Source organism: Anolis sagrei, chromosome X (assembly GCF_037176765.1).
Source record: "Anolis sagrei isolate rAnoSag1 chromosome X, rAnoSag1.mat, whole genome shotgun sequence".
Lineage (NCBI taxonomy): Eukaryota > Metazoa > Chordata > Lepidosauria > Squamata > Dactyloidae > Anolis > Anolis sagrei.
Window position 1 is genome coordinate 49004875 of NC_090034.1, and position 20122 is coordinate 49024996.

The 20122-nt window shown below is 37.6% G+C and overlaps 2 protein-coding genes across 2 annotated transcripts; one reads left to right on the forward strand and one right to left on the reverse strand.

Annotated features, from left to right (window-relative positions):
* Positions 1–2417: 2417 nt before the first annotated feature.
* On the reverse strand, positions 2418–8470 carry SNRPD3 (small nuclear ribonucleoprotein D3 polypeptide). Its single transcript, XM_060785237.2, has 4 exons — positions 8366–8470; positions 7413–7566; positions 5083–5275; positions 2418–2610 (listed from the first exon to the last, which is right to left on the reverse strand). The coding sequence occupies exons 2-4, from the start codon at positions 7536–7538 to the stop codon at positions 2549–2551; spliced, it is 381 nt and encodes a 126-aa protein (XP_060641220.1). The 5' UTR covers positions 7539–7566; positions 8366–8470; the 3' UTR covers positions 2418–2548.
* Positions 8471–9080: 610 nt separating this feature from the next.
* GUCD1 (guanylyl cyclase domain containing 1) lies at positions 9081–19960 on the forward strand. The gene is made up of 6 exons (XM_060785236.2): positions 9081–9270; positions 11801–11885; positions 12525–12690; positions 13180–13271; positions 16768–17009; positions 18584–19960. Exons 1-6 carry the CDS (start codon positions 9183–9185, stop codon positions 18673–18675), a joined length of 765 nt encoding a protein of 254 aa, XP_060641219.2. The 5' UTR covers positions 9081–9182; the 3' UTR covers positions 18676–19960.
* Positions 19961–20122: the final 162 nt, after the last annotated feature.

Here is a 20122-nt window from a genome sequence, read left to right on the forward strand (position 1 = left end):
CGCTGCCTCTGGAAAATCCTGCAAATCTCTTGGGAAGACAAGTGGACAAATGTCAGCGTGCTGGAAGAAGCAAAGACCACCAGCATTGAAGCGATGGTCCTCCGCCATAAACTCCGCTGGACTGGCCATGTTGTCCGGATGCCCGACCACCGTCTCTGAAAGCAGTTGCTCTACTCCAAACTCAAGAACGGAAAACGGAATGTTGGAGGGCAGGAAAAGAGATTTAAAAATGGGCTCAAAGCCAACCTTAAAAACTCTGGCATAGACACTGAGAACTGGGAAGCCCTGGCCCTTGAGTGCTGCAGAATTTGAAGAGGCACGAATGGAGGGCGAAAGAGAGAAACGTGCCAAGAGGAAGGCGCGTCAAGCCAACCCTGACCGGGACTGCCTTCCACCTGGAAACCGATGGCTCCACAGCCACCTACGGATCCACTCACAGGTTACCACTCTTGGAGGACCATCATCCTCGGACTACAAGAGATCACCTAAGTAGTTAAGTAGAAGTAATTAGTAGAAGTATTAAAATTATTATATTTTCTTCGTTTATTATGGGCATTATATTTTAATATCACACTTTACTGTCAATATTTTCTATTATTACATATTATTGCTGTATTATTAGTGTAGTAGTATATTATCTTACACTATTAAGTTTACATTTTGTTACTATTATTTTTTCTTATATCATTATGATTACAATTATTATTATTATTATTATTCCATTGTGAAGCCTTCTACTTACCATGAGGCTGCTCTTAATTAATAAATTTTAAAAATTAAGGAGAAAATAAGGAAATATATGGTACAAAAACACTGAAACAATGGCTTTATTTTTCCTCTGTAAACAAAAACAACGTGACTTTTGCTCAGAAATGCTAGATCATTCCAGGCTTTTTAAATTCAGGGATAGAAAACAAAATAAAAGAAAATATTTATTTATTTGGAATATTTTTGGAATAATCATAATATAATATAAAATGCTATAATAAAGATAATTGTAATAAATACTTGACTCATATCAAATATTTGACAATATAAGATGTACTAATAAAAATATTTATTATTTATAATAACAATGTGTGATAATGTTATAAGAAATATAATTGTAATAATTTTTTTACTTATATCCCACCTTTCTCCCAATAACCAAAAAGGATATTAAATGATAACAACAACAACAACAATAACAATAATAATAAGGGTTCTCCACATATTTAAAACCCAAAATAATATATCAATTTTAGACTTAATAATAATGTTGTTATTTGTTGTTGTTGTTGTTCATTCGTTCAGTCGTCTCCGACTCTTCGTGACCTCATGGACCAGCCCACGCCAGAGCTCCCTGTCGGCCGTTACCACCCCCAGCTCCCTCAAGGTCAGTCCAGTCACTTCAAGGATGCCATCCATCCATCTTGCCCTTGGTCGGCCCCTCTTCCTTTTGCCTTTGTTGTTATTATGTATATATATATACACACACACACACATAATATAAACCTTTTGTAATAAATAATAATATAAACCTTTTGTAATAAAACCTTTTCCCCAATAACCAAAAAGGATATTATTAAATAATAATAATAATAAATGAATGAATGAATAATAATAAAAAGAAAAAATAAATAATAAAGAAGGCTCTCCATGGACAGTTTCTGGAAAAAATTGAGAGTCAAACTGACAAAGAAAAAACATGGCTGTGGCTCACAAATGGAACTTTGAAAAAGGAGACGGAGGGCCTGATTCTGGCAGCCCAAGAACAAGCCATTAGAACCAAAGCCATCAAAGCCAGAATTGAAAACTTAACAACAGATCCCAAGTGTAGACTCTGCAAGGAAGCAGATGAAACAATAGATCACATCCTCAGCTGCTGCAAGAAGATTGCACAGACAGACTACAAGCAGAGGCATAACACCATTGCTCAGATGATTCATTGGAACTTGTGCGTCAAATACCATCTGCCTGCAACAAAGAATTGGTGGGATCGCAAGCCTGAAAAAGTTACGGAAAATGAACACGTCAAACTCCTCTAGGACTTCCGGATTCAGACTGACAGAATTTTGGAGCACAATATTCCTGACCTCACAATCGTCAATGTTGCAATCCCAGGCGACAGCAGGATTGAAGGGAAACAACCGGAAAAGCTGACATAATATGAGGATTTAAAAATCAAACTGCAAAGACTCTGACACAAGCCAGTCAAGGCAGTCCCAGTGGTGACTGGCACACTGGGTGCAGTGCCTAAAGACCTTGGACTGCACTTAAACACAACCAGCGCTGACGAAATTACAATCTGTCAGCTGCAAACGGCCATCCTACACGGATCTGCACACATTATTTGCCGATACAGCACACATACACACACACACACGCATACATCATAAAATAAAATGTAAATATAAATAAAAGATCCAGACAGAAAGTAGCTAAGAAAAATCCATGTTTATTGAAATACTGGAGAATAACAAAAAGGAAGACATAATAACAACTGGAAAGAGATTGGTGGGAATAATTCAAACCCGGAAGCCATTTTGAATATATTCATTTTTTTTCTTTATCTCCGCTTCTGGAAAATGTTTCCACGTCCCATTCCGCGCCCTCTTCCTCTGGCTGCCACTGGAATAAAATAAAATGTATTATTTAAATATATGCAAATACTCTGTCTCATTTGCATGTTAATTTGCCTAAGGAGAATGAAGAGTTTTGGGAAAGCAGAATATATGGAAAACAAAAATATAATAATAATAATAATAATAATAATAATTGTTGTTGTTGTTCATTCGTTCAGTTGTCTCCGACTCTTCGTGACCTCATGGACCAGCCCACGCCAGAGCTCCCTGTCCTTGCAAAAAAACATATTATCATTGCATTATTACAATTATCTATTCATATCTTTTTATATATTCAATTATTGTTACATTTTATTGTTCTTTAGATATTATATTATCATATATGATTGAATAATAATAATAATATGCAAGCATATATGATAATAATATAATATCTAAAGAACAATAAATTGTAACAATAATTGAATATATAAAAAGATATGAATTATATTATTATCATATATGATTGAATAATAATAATATGCAATCATATATGATAATAATATAATATCTAAAGAACAATAAAATGTAACAATAATTGAATATATAAAAAGATATGAATAGATAATTGTAATAATGCAATGATAATGTGTTTTTTTGGTCGTGTCAGGAGCGACTTGAGAAACTGCAAGTTGCTTCTGGTGTGAGAGAATTGGCTGCCTGCAAGGACGTTGCCCAAGGGACGCCCAGATGTTTTAATGTGTTACCATCCTTGTGGGATGCTTCTCTCATGTCCCCACATGAGGAGCTGGAGCTGATAGAGGGAGCTCATCTGCGCTCTCCCCGGATTCGAACCCGCAACCTATCGGTCTGCAGTCCTGTCAGCACAGGGGTTTAACCCACTGCGCCAAAAATAGTGTAATATATAAAAATAATAAATAAAATGTAATATTATCTATAATAATATGATATAATATAATGACGACATAATAATATATATAACACAGTATCATGTAATAATATATTCTAATAAGATTTAATATACTAATATAATGTATGAAAACAATAAAGTAACAAAATGTAATAATAATCTAAATATAATAATCTAATATAATAATATGTAATAATATAATTGTAATTGTTGTAATTGTTATTTTTGGAATTTGTTTGTTGAATTGCTGCTGGCTGTGAGGCTGCCCTGAGTCCCGTTAGGGGTGAAAAGGGTGGAGTACAAGTATGGAAAATAAATAAATAATATGTAATACCTGCAAATATAAATATAAATAATAACAATAACATAACAATAATAAATATAATACATTATTATTACCTGAAAATAATAATATATAAAAACTATAATATAATACATAAAATGAATATAATACATCATTATTACCTGATAATATATAATCACAATCATATAATAATATATAACAATAAATATAATAGTAAACATATCATTACCTGAAAATAATAAAAATATAACAATAAAATAAATACATCATTATTATTTACCTGCAAATAACAATCTATAATAATTATAATACTATAATAAGAATACATAACAATAATAAATATAATACTAATAAATGTAATAAATTCCTCCTCATTACCTGAAAATAATTATAAAATAAATAAATATAGTAGTATAATATAACAATGTAATAATATAAACATAACATCAATATAATAATATCACAACAACATAATATAGAACAATAATAAATATAATAGTAATAACTATAATATAATACATTATCTTTAATAAAAATACACATTTTTTATTTCCTGAAAACAATAATATATAATAATCACAATATTAAATAATAATAATAAAAATAATAATAAATATTATAGTAAATACATAATCATGATTACATGAAAATAATAACAATATATAATAATAATAATATAACAATAAAATAGTAATTTGAAATATTATTGTGCTGTTCATGGACCATAATAAAGTGCTGTTGTTTGAAATATAATAATAATAATAATAATAATAATAATAAGAAGAAGAAGAAGAAGAAGAAATCCAATATGAAATAAAACTGCACTATCCTCCTCCTCTTCATATTTTCCGGCAATGGGGATGAATTATTTGTATATATTAGTATATTAAATAAGATTAAATGATGCTATATTATGGCAATTAGTCTCTTGTCTTATATACGGATAGAGCCGTGATGGCTGATTATCTGAAAATAATAGCAATATATAATAATAATAAAACAATAAAATAGTAATTTGAAATATTATTGTGCTGGTCACAGACAGTAATCAAGTGTTGTTGTTTGAAATATAATAATAATAATAATAATAATAATAATAAGAAATACAATATGAAATAAAGAAGAAGAAGAAGAAGAAGAAATACAATATGAAATAAAACTGTATGATCCTCCTCCTCCTTTTTGTATTTCCTGGGAATGAGCATAAATTATTTGTATATATTAGTATATTAAATAGGATACAATGATGATGATATATTATGGCCATTATTCTCTTATATACGGGTAGAGCCGTGATGGCTGACCTTGTGCCTTGAGGATGGCGGCCTTTCCCCTCCCGGCTCCAGAGCCCTGGTTCTTGTTCTTCATGCTCTTGAGCATTGGGGCATTTTTGAGCATGTCTGGAAGGATCAGGAAGCGGATCTTGCTTCCACGGATGTACACCTGCTCCAGCTGCGCCACACGTCCATCACGGTATGTCACTGTGATGTTCGACATCTGGCCACAGAAACAAGAATCATAATACATATATATAACGAGGAATAGCAGGAAGACATTGCCAGATTCTATTGTGTGTTAAAATGCTCCAGATGACTTGTTTTACAATGTTGCTTAAAAACCATTCCAAAAATCAGACATAAATAAAAGCCTAGTAGAAAATGTATTCATTCATACATATTTTTTAAGAAAATGTGTTTTAAAATATTAACAAATCTTAGTATCACTGTTTGTAATGATAAAAGGCAACAGTTTCCTTGTACTGATTAGAAAGAAAGCAAAATAGCCTTAACTCTTGCTCCCGGTAAAAACTTCATTGTAATTCATGCAATAACTTCACAGTAGTCTTCAAATTAGTGGATTTTTCAGCCTTAGTGGAGTCATTGTCTATTCATTTGTTATACCTTTCCTGCCACCTTGTCCAGAATGGTGAATTGTACGGTTTGATTTTTCATTAAAAAAATCAATCATTCAATAAGAAGAAATATAACAATAAGAAATATATTAATAAATACATCATTATTATTGCCTGAAAATAACAATATACAATAGCCATAATATAATAATAATAAATATAATAATGACATCATTATTTTAGCTGAAAATAATAATATAGAAATATCACAATAATATAATAATAAATATTATTATTGGAAACCACCATGAGTAGCAAAAGTAGTAATAGTTTTATTACTATTATTAATAAATAGAAAATAATCTAATAAATACATCATTATGATGGCCTGAAAATAATAATATATAATAACTACACTATAATACTATATAACAATAAGTATAATACTAAATACATCATTATTGCCTGAAAATAATAATATAGAATAATAATAATACTGTAACAACAATATAATTATAACAATAATAAATACAATAAATGTAACATGATTATTACCTGATAATAATAATAATAATCTTTATATTCCACTTTATCTCCCCGGAGGGACTCAGAACGGATTACAATACTGATATGAGGCAAACATTCAATGCCTTTTTACACACACAGTGAACAAAGACATATAAGACAAAGGTCAAGGGCTTCCGCCTTTTCCCATCTCCGGCATCTGGAGGTGATACTCAACTGAAGGTGATCTTGTTCCATTTTCCATGCTGAGGAGCCTGTTTTCCATAGACTTCTCTAATTGTATTGCCGGCATGTCTGTTTATCTGCATGGGGTGCCCTTTTCCCTTCCCACTGAGGCGGTACCTACTGATCTACTTGCCTTGCATTCTTTCAAACTGCTAGGTAGGCAGGAGCTAGAGCAGTTGGGAGCTTACCCTGACTCGTGGCTTCAAACAGTTGACTCTCCGGTTAACAGCCTTTCCTGCAGCTAGCAGCTTTAACCACTGTGCTACCACGGTTAATAACAAAATTAATAGCAAAGACATTGTTATTAATACCTGATGTGTAATGTGTTATTATTTAATTCATGGTAGTTTTTTGATTTGTTGGTTGCACCTTACAGCACTGAATGTTTCCCCATTGGGGAGATAGGGAGGGATACAAATAAAGTTTATTACTATAATTACAATTACAACAATAAATATAACAACAACAACAACAAATATAATAAGCTTACATCTGGATATTATTATTAGTAGTAAGCATATATATATTTAATATTCTTTTATGCCTTTCTCTGTCCACATATATGATCCTGTGCTATTCTTGTCCACTTCGGATAATTTTAATAGAATGTAATATATAATGTAATCTTCTGGTTTCTCTCCTTTAAATGTTAATGTTTTTAATTTTTATTAATCTAATTAAAATAAGTCCAGTTAAAATGGATTTGTAGTGTCATTTAATTATTTGTAATATTCCATGATTATGTGATGAAGGTGTATTATTTAACTACTGGTTGTCGTCTTTACTGTCGGTCGCCCTTTACAGCATTGAATGGTTGCTGCTCCATGTATCTTGAGAAGCGCTCTGAGTCCCCATTGGGGAGATAGGGTAGGATAGAAATAAAGATTCTTCTTCTTATTATAACAACAATAAATATAATAACGATAATATATTATTCGACAATGCAGATAACAATGTTATTATTAAGCCTTTGACAGTACAGATAACAATATATTAATAATAATAATAAATTAATCAATAAGCCATTGATACCTGGCAGTTCATGTTGTCCTCGGCCTCAATGAGCTTCCCGCGGTAGACCTCCCCGGTGTTTGTCTCGCAAGTGACAATGTGTCCCTCAGCCTCATGGAGGACCTTGATGGGGACCCCGATCGACATGATAAGGATGGAAGTGGGTGATGGACAGCTGGCCAGGAGAGAAAAGGGAGGGACAGGAAGTGAGCTCACAGGGGCCCCAACAAGGAGCCCCCGGTGGTGCAGTAGGTTAAACCCTGACAGGTCGCAGGTTCGAATCCGGGGAGAGGCGGATGAGCTCCCTTTATCAGCTCCAGCTCCTCATACATGAGGACATGAGAGAAGCCTCCCACAAGGATGATAAAAACATCAAATCATCCGGGCATCCCCTGGGCAACGTCCTTGCAGACGGCCAATTCTCTCACACCAGAAGCGACTTGCAGTTTCTCAAGTCACTCCTGACACGACAAAAAGAACAAAACAATAAAATAATATAATCAAGGAAAATATCATAATTATTATAATATAATATAATATAGCAATATAATATACTATATAATCACAATAAAGTCCAAAATGTAATAACGTAGAACTCATAATAATATAATCAAAAGAAAATATAATAATGCAATATAACATCATATATAAGAAAATACAATAATAATTGTAATAAAATCAAAAGAAAATGTAATATACGATATGCTATTACATTGTCTTATTTTATATTAGGTTATTATATAGTATATTATAGATTATGTATTAGATTCTATTACATTCTAGATTATGATACTCTCTTATTTTATATTATGTTACTATATACATACTATATTATATATTCGATCATCTATCGTTATACTACCTTATTTTATAGTAAGTTAATATATATATATAATATATTCTAGATTATTACACTTTCTTATGCTATTTTATATGATAATCTTCAATAATAAAGAACAAGCCTTCTCTCGTACGATTTCGGATGTCGCTACAGCGTGAATTCGATCAAAGCCCGGCCTCCCAGCATGCAAAGCGGAAGAGGAGGAAGCGGAAGTGTCGTCCGCTCCACCGCCACCCCGCGCTCTTTTTTTAAACCATAGATTTCCGTGCGGAACTTTTAGCAACGGCTTCCGGTTAATACCGGAAGTCATGACGTTCTATCCTTTCCACCTCTCCAATAGAAAGCTACGGGACTCTATGGTTACGAGCGGTGCGGTCCTTTTTGGGCTCCGGCGGGGAGACCCAAGGGCGGCGACTACAGTTCCGCTTTGTGTTTGCCTCATAAACGAACGGATTCCAATATCGTGCGTCTTGAGATGGTATTTCCATTGGAGTGAAGGTGGTCAAGACATGCGCATGCTCCGTAGGACTCAAAACAACGCCAGGGACGTGGCTTATCGGATAGTGGGCGGGGCAAGGCCTTTTTCGGAAGGGGCGTGGCTTCGGGAAAGGGGGCGAGGTTAGGGCCTTCCTTCTCTTGGTCTCAAGGGGCGGGGCTTGATGAGAGAGGGCGGGGCCAAGGCCTTCCAATCCTCTGGCTTTAGACGCAAGGGGCGAGGCTTAGTGATAGAGGCGGAGCTACGGCCTTGGTCTTAAATGCAAGGGGCGGAGCCAGGGCCACAAAGGCAAGGGGCGGGGCTTGGGGACAAAGGGCGGAGCCGGGGCCTTCCTCACCTCTTCAGGCCTGAAGTGAGCCGCAAGGGGCGTGGCCAGGGGCGTGGCCAGGGGCGGAGCCCGGCAGGAAGCGAGGAAGGGAGGCTTCCCTTCCTGCCTGCCTGCCTTCAGAGAGCCATGAAGAGCCCCAGAGAAGAGGAGGAGGAAGAAGAAGAGGAGGAAGAAGAAGAGGAGGAAGAAGAAGAGGCCCAGACCCCGCCCTCAGGTCGGTGGTGAGCCCCTGAGCATGCGCAGAGGGCACGGTCACTGAGGGCAAAGGGAGGGGGGGCAAAGACAGGAAGGGTCTCTGAGTAGGAGCAGGGAGTGTTAGCATACCCCTCATGCTGCTTCTGGCACCGCCATAGTGCTCCTTCACACTATTATTATGCCCCTTTGCACTCTTATCACACTGAATCGTAATTTTCCCTTGCACTTTGTGTCCCATTTGCATTATTATTACACGCGCTTACACTACACTACACCAGAGTCAGACATGACTGGACTTAATGTCAGGGGACTATTTATTTATTTATTTATTTACTACGCTTATATGCCGCAATTCTCAGCCTAATGGCGACTCATTGCGGTGTACAACATAGAAAAACAGGTGCAAAATACAAGACATAGTGACAAATAATCCGCAGTACATCATTAGCAAAACATCTCATCAAAAACATCAACATTATTACAAAGTCATTCCGAGTCGTCTCATCGTCAAGTTCACAATCCAATACCATTTCTATTGTTCCATTCCATGGTCAAGTTACCAGTCATTGCACTTCTATTCAAATGCCTTCTTAAACAGCCAGGTCTTCAGCTTCCTGCGGAAAATCAACAGGGAGGGGGCTAGCCTGATGTCTACGGGAAGGGTGTTCCACAGCCGAGGAGCCACCACCGAGAAGGCCCTATCTCTCGTCCCCGCCAGCCGTGCCTGTGACGCAGGCGGGATCGATAGCAGGGCCTCCCCGGAAGATCTCAAAGTCCTCGTGGGCTCATAGGCCGACTACCTTTACCTTACCTTACACTACTGCGATGCCACTCACACTGGATCATTGCGCCTCCACACATTATTATTATGCCCCTTCACATTATTGCGATGCTTTTTACACTGGATCGTAATGCCCCTCGCACTGTTATTACACCCCTTGTACTATTGCGATTCTCACACTGGAACATGATGTCTCTTGCACCGTTTAATATGCCCCCTCACACTGTTGCGATGCTTTTCACACTTGATTGTGAGGGGCCCCTCACGCTATTATTGCACCCCTCGCCCTTTTGCAGTGCTTCTCACACTGGCTCATGATGCCCCTCACACTATTATTTTATTTTATTCCGGCCCAATTTACCTGTCCGAACGTATCCTCCCCTATGAGCCATCAAGATTACTAAGATCGTCTGGAGGGGCCCTGCTCTCGATCCCACCGGCCTCACAGGCGCGGCTGGTGGGGACGAGAGACAGGGCCTTCTCGGTGGTGGCCCCTCGACTCTGGAACTCCCTTCCACTGGAGATCAGAACTGCCCCTTCGATCTTAACGTTCAGGAAACAGGTGAAAACCTGGCTTTGGGGACTGGCATTCAGCGAATGAGCCATGATCCTGTGATATGGATGGATGACGACGAATAATGACTTTGATGACGACTGACCAGTGTAATCATACGATTGTATTTTTGCTATTTTAATTGTTTCAATGTTTTAATGTTTTAGTGTGATTTAGAAATATGATGTTTTGATGACGGTCTGTAATATTGATGTTGGAAACCGGCCCGAGTCCCTCGAATGGAGGTGAGAAGACCGGTATACAAAACTACCAAATAAATAAATAAATAAATAATTTATATATTTCGGACATTTGTATCCCGTCCTATCTCAACCTCCACAGAGGGACTCAGGGCGGCTAACAACCGGCCTATTGTGTCCCACTCGCACTATTATTACACCTGCTTGCAATTCTTCTTGCGCCTGATCATAATTCCCACCCTTGCACTATTATTACGCCCCTCGTGCTGTCGCAATGCTTTTCACTGGATCGTGATACCCCCTTGCACTATTATCACACCCCCTTGCATTATTGTGATGCTTCTTGCACTGGATCATAATGCCCCTTGCAATATTATTATGCCTCCTGCACTAGTGTGATTCTCACATTGAATCATGATGCCCCTCGCACTGTTATGCCCCCCTTGCACTGTTGCTATACTGGATCATGATCCCTCCTCACACTATTATAACACCTCTTGCGTGAACTTAATGCCTGTCACACTATTATAGTGCCCCTTGCATTGGTACAATGTCACTTGCACTGTTACACCTCTCACACAATTGTAACCTCCCTTCTTTGCCCAGTTGTAACCTCCTTTGCACAATTGTCAAGTTCCCTTCATGGCCGTAACATCCTTCACACCATCATATAATGCCTCACACGATTGTAACGTTCCTTACACAACTGTAACCTCTGCTGCACGAGCATAATAACTGGAATGCCATTCACACGACTGTACAATCCATTTGTGTACTGTCACTTGCACAAGTGCGGTTACTAACTGCAAGGTCTCACTGTTCCTGGCATGATTGTAACACCCCCTTGCACAACTGCAATGCCCTTCACACGCTTGCGAACGCCTTTAGCACGGACCTCCCTTCCTGCAGTTTAGTTGTTCCTCAGTAGTCCTGAGTGGTTCCCATGAAGTATAAACGCCTTGTGTCTTTTCCCTCACACGACGGGGACATGCTTCGCACGGATATTGCACTGCAGTGGGAATAGTGCAGCTGAACGTTCCAGTCCTCCAGCAGCTCTATCACTGGGACTGCGGCCTGGCCTGCTCCAGGATGGTCCTCAAGTGAGTGCGACAGCCGTCTCATAATTGTGACCTCATTACACATATGCAAATAACACGATGAACGGATATAAGTATTATATTTTATGATGGTATAATTTTAATAGAATAATAATACATTGAAATAACATTATACATTTATATTATAATAATAATATAATATAATTAAAATAAAATTCAACAATATCCCAATTAAACAATATAATAATATGACAATTATATTATAATAGTAATTTAATAGAATAGAATAATGAAAGAATATAATATAATTGGTACATTATATTAACAATATAAATATATTACAGTAGAATAGAAAAAGAATATAATGAAAGAATATAAATCTTACAACAATAATATAATAAAAACAATAATATAATAGTACTATTATACCTAGTATAATTATTAAATTATCATATAATAGTTATATTAATTACAAACTAATATAATATAATGATTTAGTTATTATATTAAAGTACAATGGAATAATAGTATTATTAAAATTGTAGTATAATGATAATATAATAATTACATTATAATATAATAAATATTTATAATAATTATATAATTGTTACGTTATATTTATTATATTAATTATTCTATATAATAGTGCCACCAAAATATTTTACAACTTCTTCCTGGCAGGTACCTGAACCTCCTTGATGACGCCGAGTTCCAGAGGGCTGTCCAGGAGCTTGGTTTGACCAAGAGCATCTGGACCATCGACCTGGCTTACCTCATGCGCCACTTTGGGGTCCGGCACCGCTTCTGCACCCAGACCCTTGGGGTGGACAAGGGCTACAAGAACCAGGTACCCTTCCCCTCGGAAGGGGCCAAAGGAGGCCAGTTTCTCCCTAGAAAAGGCCCCAAAGGCAGGTTTCCCCTCAGAAAAGGCCAAAGGAGGCTGTTTTTCCCTCAGAAGAAGCCTCTTCTCCCTCAGAAAAGGCCCAATAAGGCATCCTTTGCCTGAAAAAAGGCCAAAGGAGGCAATTTTCCCTCAGAAAAAGCCCAAAGAGGCTTGCTTTCCCTCAGAAAAGGCCCCAAAATGCTTGTTTTCTCTCAGAAGAGGCCTCTTCTCCCTCAGAAAAGGCCCAATAAGGCATCCTTTGCCTCAAAAAAGGCCAAAGGAGGCAATTTTCCCTCAGAAAAAGCCCAAAGAGGCTTGCTTTCCCTCAGAAAAGGCCCCAAAATGCTTGTTTTCTCTCAGAAGAGGCCTCTTCTCCCTCAGAAAAGGCCAAAGGAGGCAGGTTTTCCCCCAGCACAAGCCTCTTTGAGCTGTTCTTCTGTTTGTTCCCATCAGTCCTTCTATAGGAAGCACTTCGACACAGAGGAGAACCGCGTCAACCAGCTTTTTCTTCAGGCCAAAACCTTCAAAGTGCTGGTGGAAAAATGGTGAGTCCCATCCTTTCCAATTGATGAATTGCTAGAGATAACCCATAAATCCAATCACTATTTAAAATAAAACAGGATTACATGAGAACAAAATTTTCCACATGGAGTGTAGACTTTTGGATCTCGAGAAACTTGAGATTTCTCCAATAAATGAAATATAGCTATTACAATAAATAAAGTATTGAAATATAAAGTATAGATATTGAAATATAAATATCAGAATAAATAACATATTAAATATGTGAATATTAAAATAAAAATAAATCAAAATATTGGAATAAACTATCAAGTATTAATAAAGATTAAAATAAATAAACTATTAAATAAACATCAATATAAATATTACAATAAAATTATAAAAGATGAAAATAAATAAAATACTAAAAAAATCAAATCCAAATTTGAAAATAAATAAAATATAAAAAACATCAAATATCAATATGAAAATATAGTACAAAATATAAAAATATAAATATAAAATATGAACATAAATAAAATATTAAAATATAAATATAAAATATGAATATATAAAAATATGAATGGAATCCCAGTGTAAAATAAGACTGGCTTAATATGAAAAGGGGCCTCCTGGTTTCCGAGCTTTGACAAGTGCAGGAATCCGTATCCAGGAGACCCCTGGTGTGATATCCTGGAACAAACGGACAAACATTACCAATATGGAGATGGCAGTCATGGAATCAATTTTCCCATCAATCTCTATGGCAGCAGTTCTCAACCTGGGGGTCACAACTCTTAGGGGGGTCGAACAGGCCGTTTGAGAGCCTCCTTTGGCTTCCTCCACTTCCCCAGAATGTCTTGTCAGCCAGCCAGCACGCTGCTTTGCCTTCTTCTCTCTTTCCTCCTCCGGGCCAGCGTGGAGGAGCTCCTCCTCTTCTTCTTCCTCCAGTGGCACATGGAGGTGCTTGGAGGCAGAGGTGAAGCAAAGGGGCGAGCTGGCAAAGCGCCCAGCAAAGTGGCCGGCAAAGGGGCAAGCTAGCGAAGCGTCAAGCAGCTCCAGGAGCCAAGGAGGAAGAGGCGAACACCCCATGAAGGCACCACGGCCACCTTTGCATCTTCCTCCTTGGCTTGCCAGGGCCACTGCCTCACCAGCCGCAGGCCCTGAAGCCAAGGAGGAGGCAAAGCTGGTCTCCTTTGCCCGGACTCCCCAGGGCCTCCTTCTCAGTGGAACTAGCCTTGGCTCTGCTAATGCAGAGCTCCTCTCCTTCTTTCTCTCTCCTTTTTCCTTCTCTCCCCCTTTTCCCTTTTTTTCCCTTCCCTCCTTTCGCTCTTCTTTCTCCTTTTTTCCTCCTCTCCTTTTTCTATCCCTTTCTTTACTTTTTCCCTCCTCCTCCTCCTTTCTCTTCCCTTTTCTCCCCCTTTCCTTCTTTCCCCTTTTCTTTCTCTTGCCTCACTTTCCCTCCATTTCTCCTTTTCTATCCCTTTCCTATCTTTCCACCTTCCTCCTCCTCCTTTCTCTTCCCTTTGACCCCTTCTCTCCCTCCCTTCTTGTCTCTGTCTCTCCCTTTTCTATTGATAATTCTCTTACTTTTCTCTTTCCTCCTGTCTCCCCCCTTTCTCATCTCACTTTCTTTCTCTCCATTCCTTTTTCTCTTTCTTTCTGTCACCATCCCTTTTTCCCTTTCTCTTTCCCTTTATTTTATCCAGCCCTTCTCTCTCTCTCACTCCCTTCTCCTTTTCGATCTACTTTTCTTCTTCCCCTTTATTTTTCTGTCTCTTCCTTCACCTTCTCTTGCTTTTTATCTTTCCTCCTCTCCTTCCCTTTTTCTCCTGCGCCCCTTTCTTCCTTCCCTTTCTTATTTCTTGCCTCCTTTTTCTTCCTCTCCTTCCCTTTCTCTCATGCCTCTCTCTCCATTTCTTCCTCCCCTCTCCTCCTTTCCCTTTCTTTTTTATCTTTCCTTCTTTCTTCCTCTTTTTCCCTTTCTCTTGTGACCCTCTCTCCTTCCTTCACTTTTCCTCCCTTTACAGTTCCTCTCCTCTCTCCCTACAGTTCCTCCCCTTTCTCCCCTATCTTTCTTTCTCAGCCTCAGAGGAAGGAAAGGGGGGCGAGGGCAACACAATCTGGCCAAGAAAACCCTGATGGCTTTGGCCTAAGATTTCCAAAAGCCAAGTCACATCAGAGCAGCCTCCCTCTAAAGAAGAGGACTTCTCATCCACATCTCTGTTCAAGTCTTTGCAAATTCATCCCTCCTCTTAAGCATATACAGGCAGTCCCCAAGTTACAAATAAGATAGGTTCTGTAGGTTTGTTCTTAAGTTGAATTCGTATGTAAGCCAGAATAGGTACATTTCTTAAGTGTAACTCTAGCCACACACACACACAAATTTTGAATAGCCTAGGAAAAGGTTAACACCCATGTGGTGTTTGTTTTGATGTCTGTGCCTCTGCTCAGAAGATGTCAATTCGTTTTCTGTCCCTGTGAGAATATGATTTTGAGGAAAAAAATGGAAACAATGATTGGAGATAAAACTAAAGTGGAGACACTTTTCCCCTTGATAACCCTTCCCTTCCAAAGGATAGATTCCTCTCCCTTCCTGTTGTTTTAGCCCCGTTCTTAACTAGAAGTCGTTTGTAACTCAGGGATGGCCTGTAGTCTGAAGAACAACATCTTCACACAAACGTGGACAGTCCTAAGGGATGGTCGGTCCTGAAGGCTTGCATCCCTTTTCTCTTAGTGCAAGAGTGGTAGCTGTTTAAATGTGGGTTTGGTGGCCTCCTTTGCAAAAACAAATAGGACCAAAAGGCTCTGGGTCATCAAGTCTAAATACAGGAGTAGACTTGTGAAAGATGATCTACATTGTGTTTTTGCAAAGACTGCCCGGATATTTACATTACGATTCATATTAGCAAAATTACAGTTATGAAGTAGCAACTAAAATAATTTTATGGTTGGGGGTCACAAGAACATGAGGAACTGTAATAAGGAGTCGTGACATTAGGAAGGTTGAGAACCACTGCTCTGTGGCTTTCTCCCCTCAAAGCCCATCATGAGGAAGATGAATGCCAAACGTGGCCCAGACCATCAATCCGCGGAGGCACCATCCTGGAACAAACATCACCAACACTGAGATGTCACTCTTAGAATCTATTTTCCCATCATCCTCTGTTTGTAGGTTTTTACATTTGTTCCAAGATGGCGCATTCATGGATTGATGGAGTGGTGCAACGTTTGGTATACATCTATCTCATGATCCAACTTAGATATTGATTGGCTTTGAGGGGTGGGGGTTGCTCACAGAAGAGATGGGAAAATAGGTTTCAAGATCGCCATCTCCGTGTTGGTGATGTTTTAAAGCTTGATTGATGGACTGGGGCAATATTTGGAATACATCTGCCTCATAGTACACTTAAATATTGATGGACTTTGAGGAAGCAAAGCCATATCTGGGAGCCTCCTGGTGTGATATAGTACGGGCTTTGCCAAGTGACTTGCTCACGGCACTTGGGTGTGTGTCTTCTCCCATTCCCCTTCTCTCAGCACGGTGACTATGGGGGAAATTGAGGCGCACCTCTCCGGGGGCCACACAGCTATAGTGCTGGTGAATGCGGTGCTGCTGGCATGCGATGTGTGCTCTGGGCCCGTCAAGTTCTGCTGCTTCCTACCCATTGGGCAAAAGTGCTTCTGTCGCCGCCCTGACTACCAGGGCCACTTCGTTGTCCTCTGCGGCTACAACAAGGCCTCTGGGAGCCTCTACTACAACAACCCCGCCTATGCCGACCGTGAGTACATCAACACCCCACTTCCTCTTATTGCTCTCCCTTGTCCGGAATGTTTCTCGATTTTCTTTCCAAAATATTTTGGCAACATTTCCTTCTGACATTCTTTCAATTTTTTCCAGGCATTTTTCAATTTTTGTGGTATTTATCCTCCCCCCCCCCCCCCCCCAATTTTTCTTTGGGCATTCTTTTCTATTTTTCTGGACATTTGTTTCCAGACATTTTTGTGAACGTTTTTATATAAAATGTTGGGGGACATGTTTTCAGGTTTTTGGACTTTTTTGATTTGTTGAACATATTTTTCAATTTCTTTTTGATATGGATTATGACCTGTTAAGATCATAACCTATTGGGTAACAGAGTTTCGAAAGCGTTCCTTTAGTTTATTGGGTAATGGATGATCATTGGGCACGTAAATATCTTGTTTCTTATTCTATGCTCTCAGAAGACAAAGATTCAAGTAGACGTTTTAAAAATAACATTGTTTTACTCACAACTTTATATATGTAAATATACAGGAACATTTCCTGTCAGGTTAAACTTTAAAACGTTCAATTTGTATCTTTAATTTATAGTCATTCAAAACTATATTGCTCTGTACAGCTCTCTTTCATAATAGTCTACTTCCAAAGCGATTCAATCCTCAAGCGTTTTCTGACTTCCAACACTGGCTTCTGTACTCTACTGACTCAACTGTCATCCTATTAAACTGCATTCCAAACAGTCACTGAACCAGTCACATAGTCTGCAGCCTCTCCCACTGCCTCAAATACATAGAGCTAAGGAAAACTGCAAACCAAAGAAGACATACACTTCAGGAAATCAACAACACATTATAAACAGACAAGATTTTTTATTATTATTGCGACATCCCCCCCCCCCCCCCACATTTTCCTTTGGACATTTAAAAAAAAAATCAGACATTTTCAGACATGTTAATGAATTTTTGGGGGACTTAAAAAATTGGACATTTTTGTGGTTTTCAAATAATTTTTTTCTAAACATTTTAAATATTTTGTTGGACTTTTTTCTAGTTTGCAGGGACATTTTTTTCAGTTTTCTGGACATTGTTGAATGTGTTTTTCAAATTGGACTTTTTTGGACATTTTTTTTCCCTTTGGACAGTTTTTCAATTTTTTTTCAGACACCCCCCCCCCCCCAATTTTTTCCATCTTTTTTTGCCCTTATTTTGGAAATTTTCTCAATTTTTCTGGTCTTTTTTTTTTTAGACATTTCTGTGAGGAAAAAATTCCCAGACATTTTTTAATATTGTGTCGGCCATTTGTTTTTCTATTTCTGGGGGACATTTTTTGGGCTTTATTTTTGATTTGTTGAAGATGTTTTTCAATTTCTTTTGGATATATTTTTGATTGGATTTTTTAAAACAGTTTTTCCATTTTTTTTCCTGGACACTTGATTGGATTTTGGGAAACCGCTGATTTTCCGAAGATTGTTTCCGATTCTGTTTGGACAGAAGAATTGAGGGATCCATCTCTAGCCATAATTGTTATTGTAGCGATAATTGCCTGGTCCTTTATAATGCAAGCTGTTAATGGCTGTTTCCCGTTCCTGCATAGGGACATGCTGCACCAGTGTGGGCAACTTTGAGGAGGCCCGGACCAGCTACGGAACAGACGAGGATATCCTTTTCGTCTACAGAGGCAGCTGACACAACGCCCCTCCACTTTGCCCCGTTTCTGGTGCTTTCTCTTCTCAGGACGCTCCTCGCACTCATCTTTCCCTCGTGCAACACCAGGATCCACAAAACAAGGAAGGCTTAGAAACAACATACATTGCTTTTAGAAAAAGAAGCAAGAATCGTACCACTGTCTTGAACGCCCAGATTGATCAATAGATAGATAGACTCATTAAAATGGGATCGGCACTCCATCAGAATGTTCCAGAAACACTCACATTTCCCGCCAAAAATGAGGAGAAAGATGAGGTTCTGAGTGTGAATGTTTGTGAAAAAAATGGGAAAATGTTATTATTTTTGTGTGAAAATTTTGGGACAAATTGATTGATGAGAGAATATTGCTTTTTTAGAAATTAAATCAATTTATTTAGAAAATTATCTGATTGCTTTTATGATATTGTTCAAAATCAAGTCTTCAAAATGAATCAATCGATTAGAGAGTTATCCTATTGCTTTTTTTGTAGCATCACACACACATTTTGCAGCTCCACCGAATGGCGATTTTAGCTCCATAGAATTGCAAATTATTTTATATTATATTATTTTTATTCAACGGGCAATGAATTCACTTGCTTGTATACAATGTCAGGAATATTTTGTAAACTGTTGACGAATGAAAGTCACTGAATTGATTTTTGGAGGTAAAAACCTGAATTAATTTTCAAAGGAAAAAATGAATTAATTTCCAAAGGGAAACAAATCTCAATTAATCTGAATTTCTGAAGGAAAATAAAATTTCGAAGGAAGAAAATGAATTAATCTGAAGGAAATTGTCTGAATTAATTTTTGAAGGAAAAAAATTATTTTCGAAGGAACCTGTCCGAATTAGGAAACTGTTGGCATTAATTTATTAATGTATCTTATAGTGGAGATAGTTGATCCAAACGATTGGAGAAGTTCTTCCATTGAGAATAAAAATGAATGAATATTGTTCCATTTGGAGAAATAATATTTTCTCGATAATTGATAACTTTAATATTAACAATAAAACATTATTCTGTTTGTTTAAAAGAAGTGTGAAATTTGGTATGAATGGAAGCCGTTCTTTCATTATTATTATTATTTGTGGAGGAAAAAAACATCCTGAAGCCATAACGATCCTGTTTTCAATGGAATATTCCGGAAGAAACGGGAAAAAGGGATTATTTTACAAGCAGACAACATTTTATACAGAGGAGAAAATATATATTTTGTTTGTTAAGTCGCTGTTGATAATAATGAAAAAATAATAAAAGGTTTTAAGTTGTTTTTAATGCAATCAATTGCAGTTGTTTTCGGGGGGTTTTGTGGGATTTTTTTCCAGATCAAAAATAAATACATAGAAAGAAATGGTTCCCAGTAATTAATATTTAATTATTTCCAAACAATTCCAATTAGTCATACAGTTTTCTTCCTAGAATGTTTATATTTTAACATATTT

What these genes read in the sequence shown, in the direction of transcription:
- SNRPD3 (XM_060785237.2), bottom strand. Translation starts at nt 7,538, where the DNA reads ATGTCGATCGGGGTCCCCATCAAGGTCCTCCATGAGGCTGAGGGACAC. An exon ending in AGGACAACATGAACTGCCAG is followed by an intron (nt 5,276 to 7,412) that starts GTATCAATGGCT and finishes TTCTGTGGCCAG; the next exon opens with ATGTCGAACATCACAGTGAC. An exon ending in CGCCATCCTCAAGGCACAAG is followed by an intron (nt 2,611 to 5,082) that starts GTCAGCCATCAC and finishes ATTTTATTCCAG; the next exon opens with TGGCAGCCAGAGGAAGAGGG.
- GUCD1 (XM_060785236.2), top strand. Translation starts at nt 9,183, where the DNA reads ATGAAGAGCCCCAGAGAAGAGGAGGAGGAAGAAGAAGAGGAGGAAGAA. An exon ending in GGCCCAGACCCCGCCCTCAG is followed by an intron (nt 9,271 to 11,800) that starts GTCGGTGGTGAG and finishes ATTGCACTGCAG; the next exon opens with TGGGAATAGTGCAGCTGAAC. An exon ending in ACAAGGGCTACAAGAACCAG is followed by an intron (nt 12,691 to 13,179) that starts GTACCCTTCCCC and finishes TGTTCCCATCAG; the next exon opens with TCCTTCTATAGGAAGCACTT.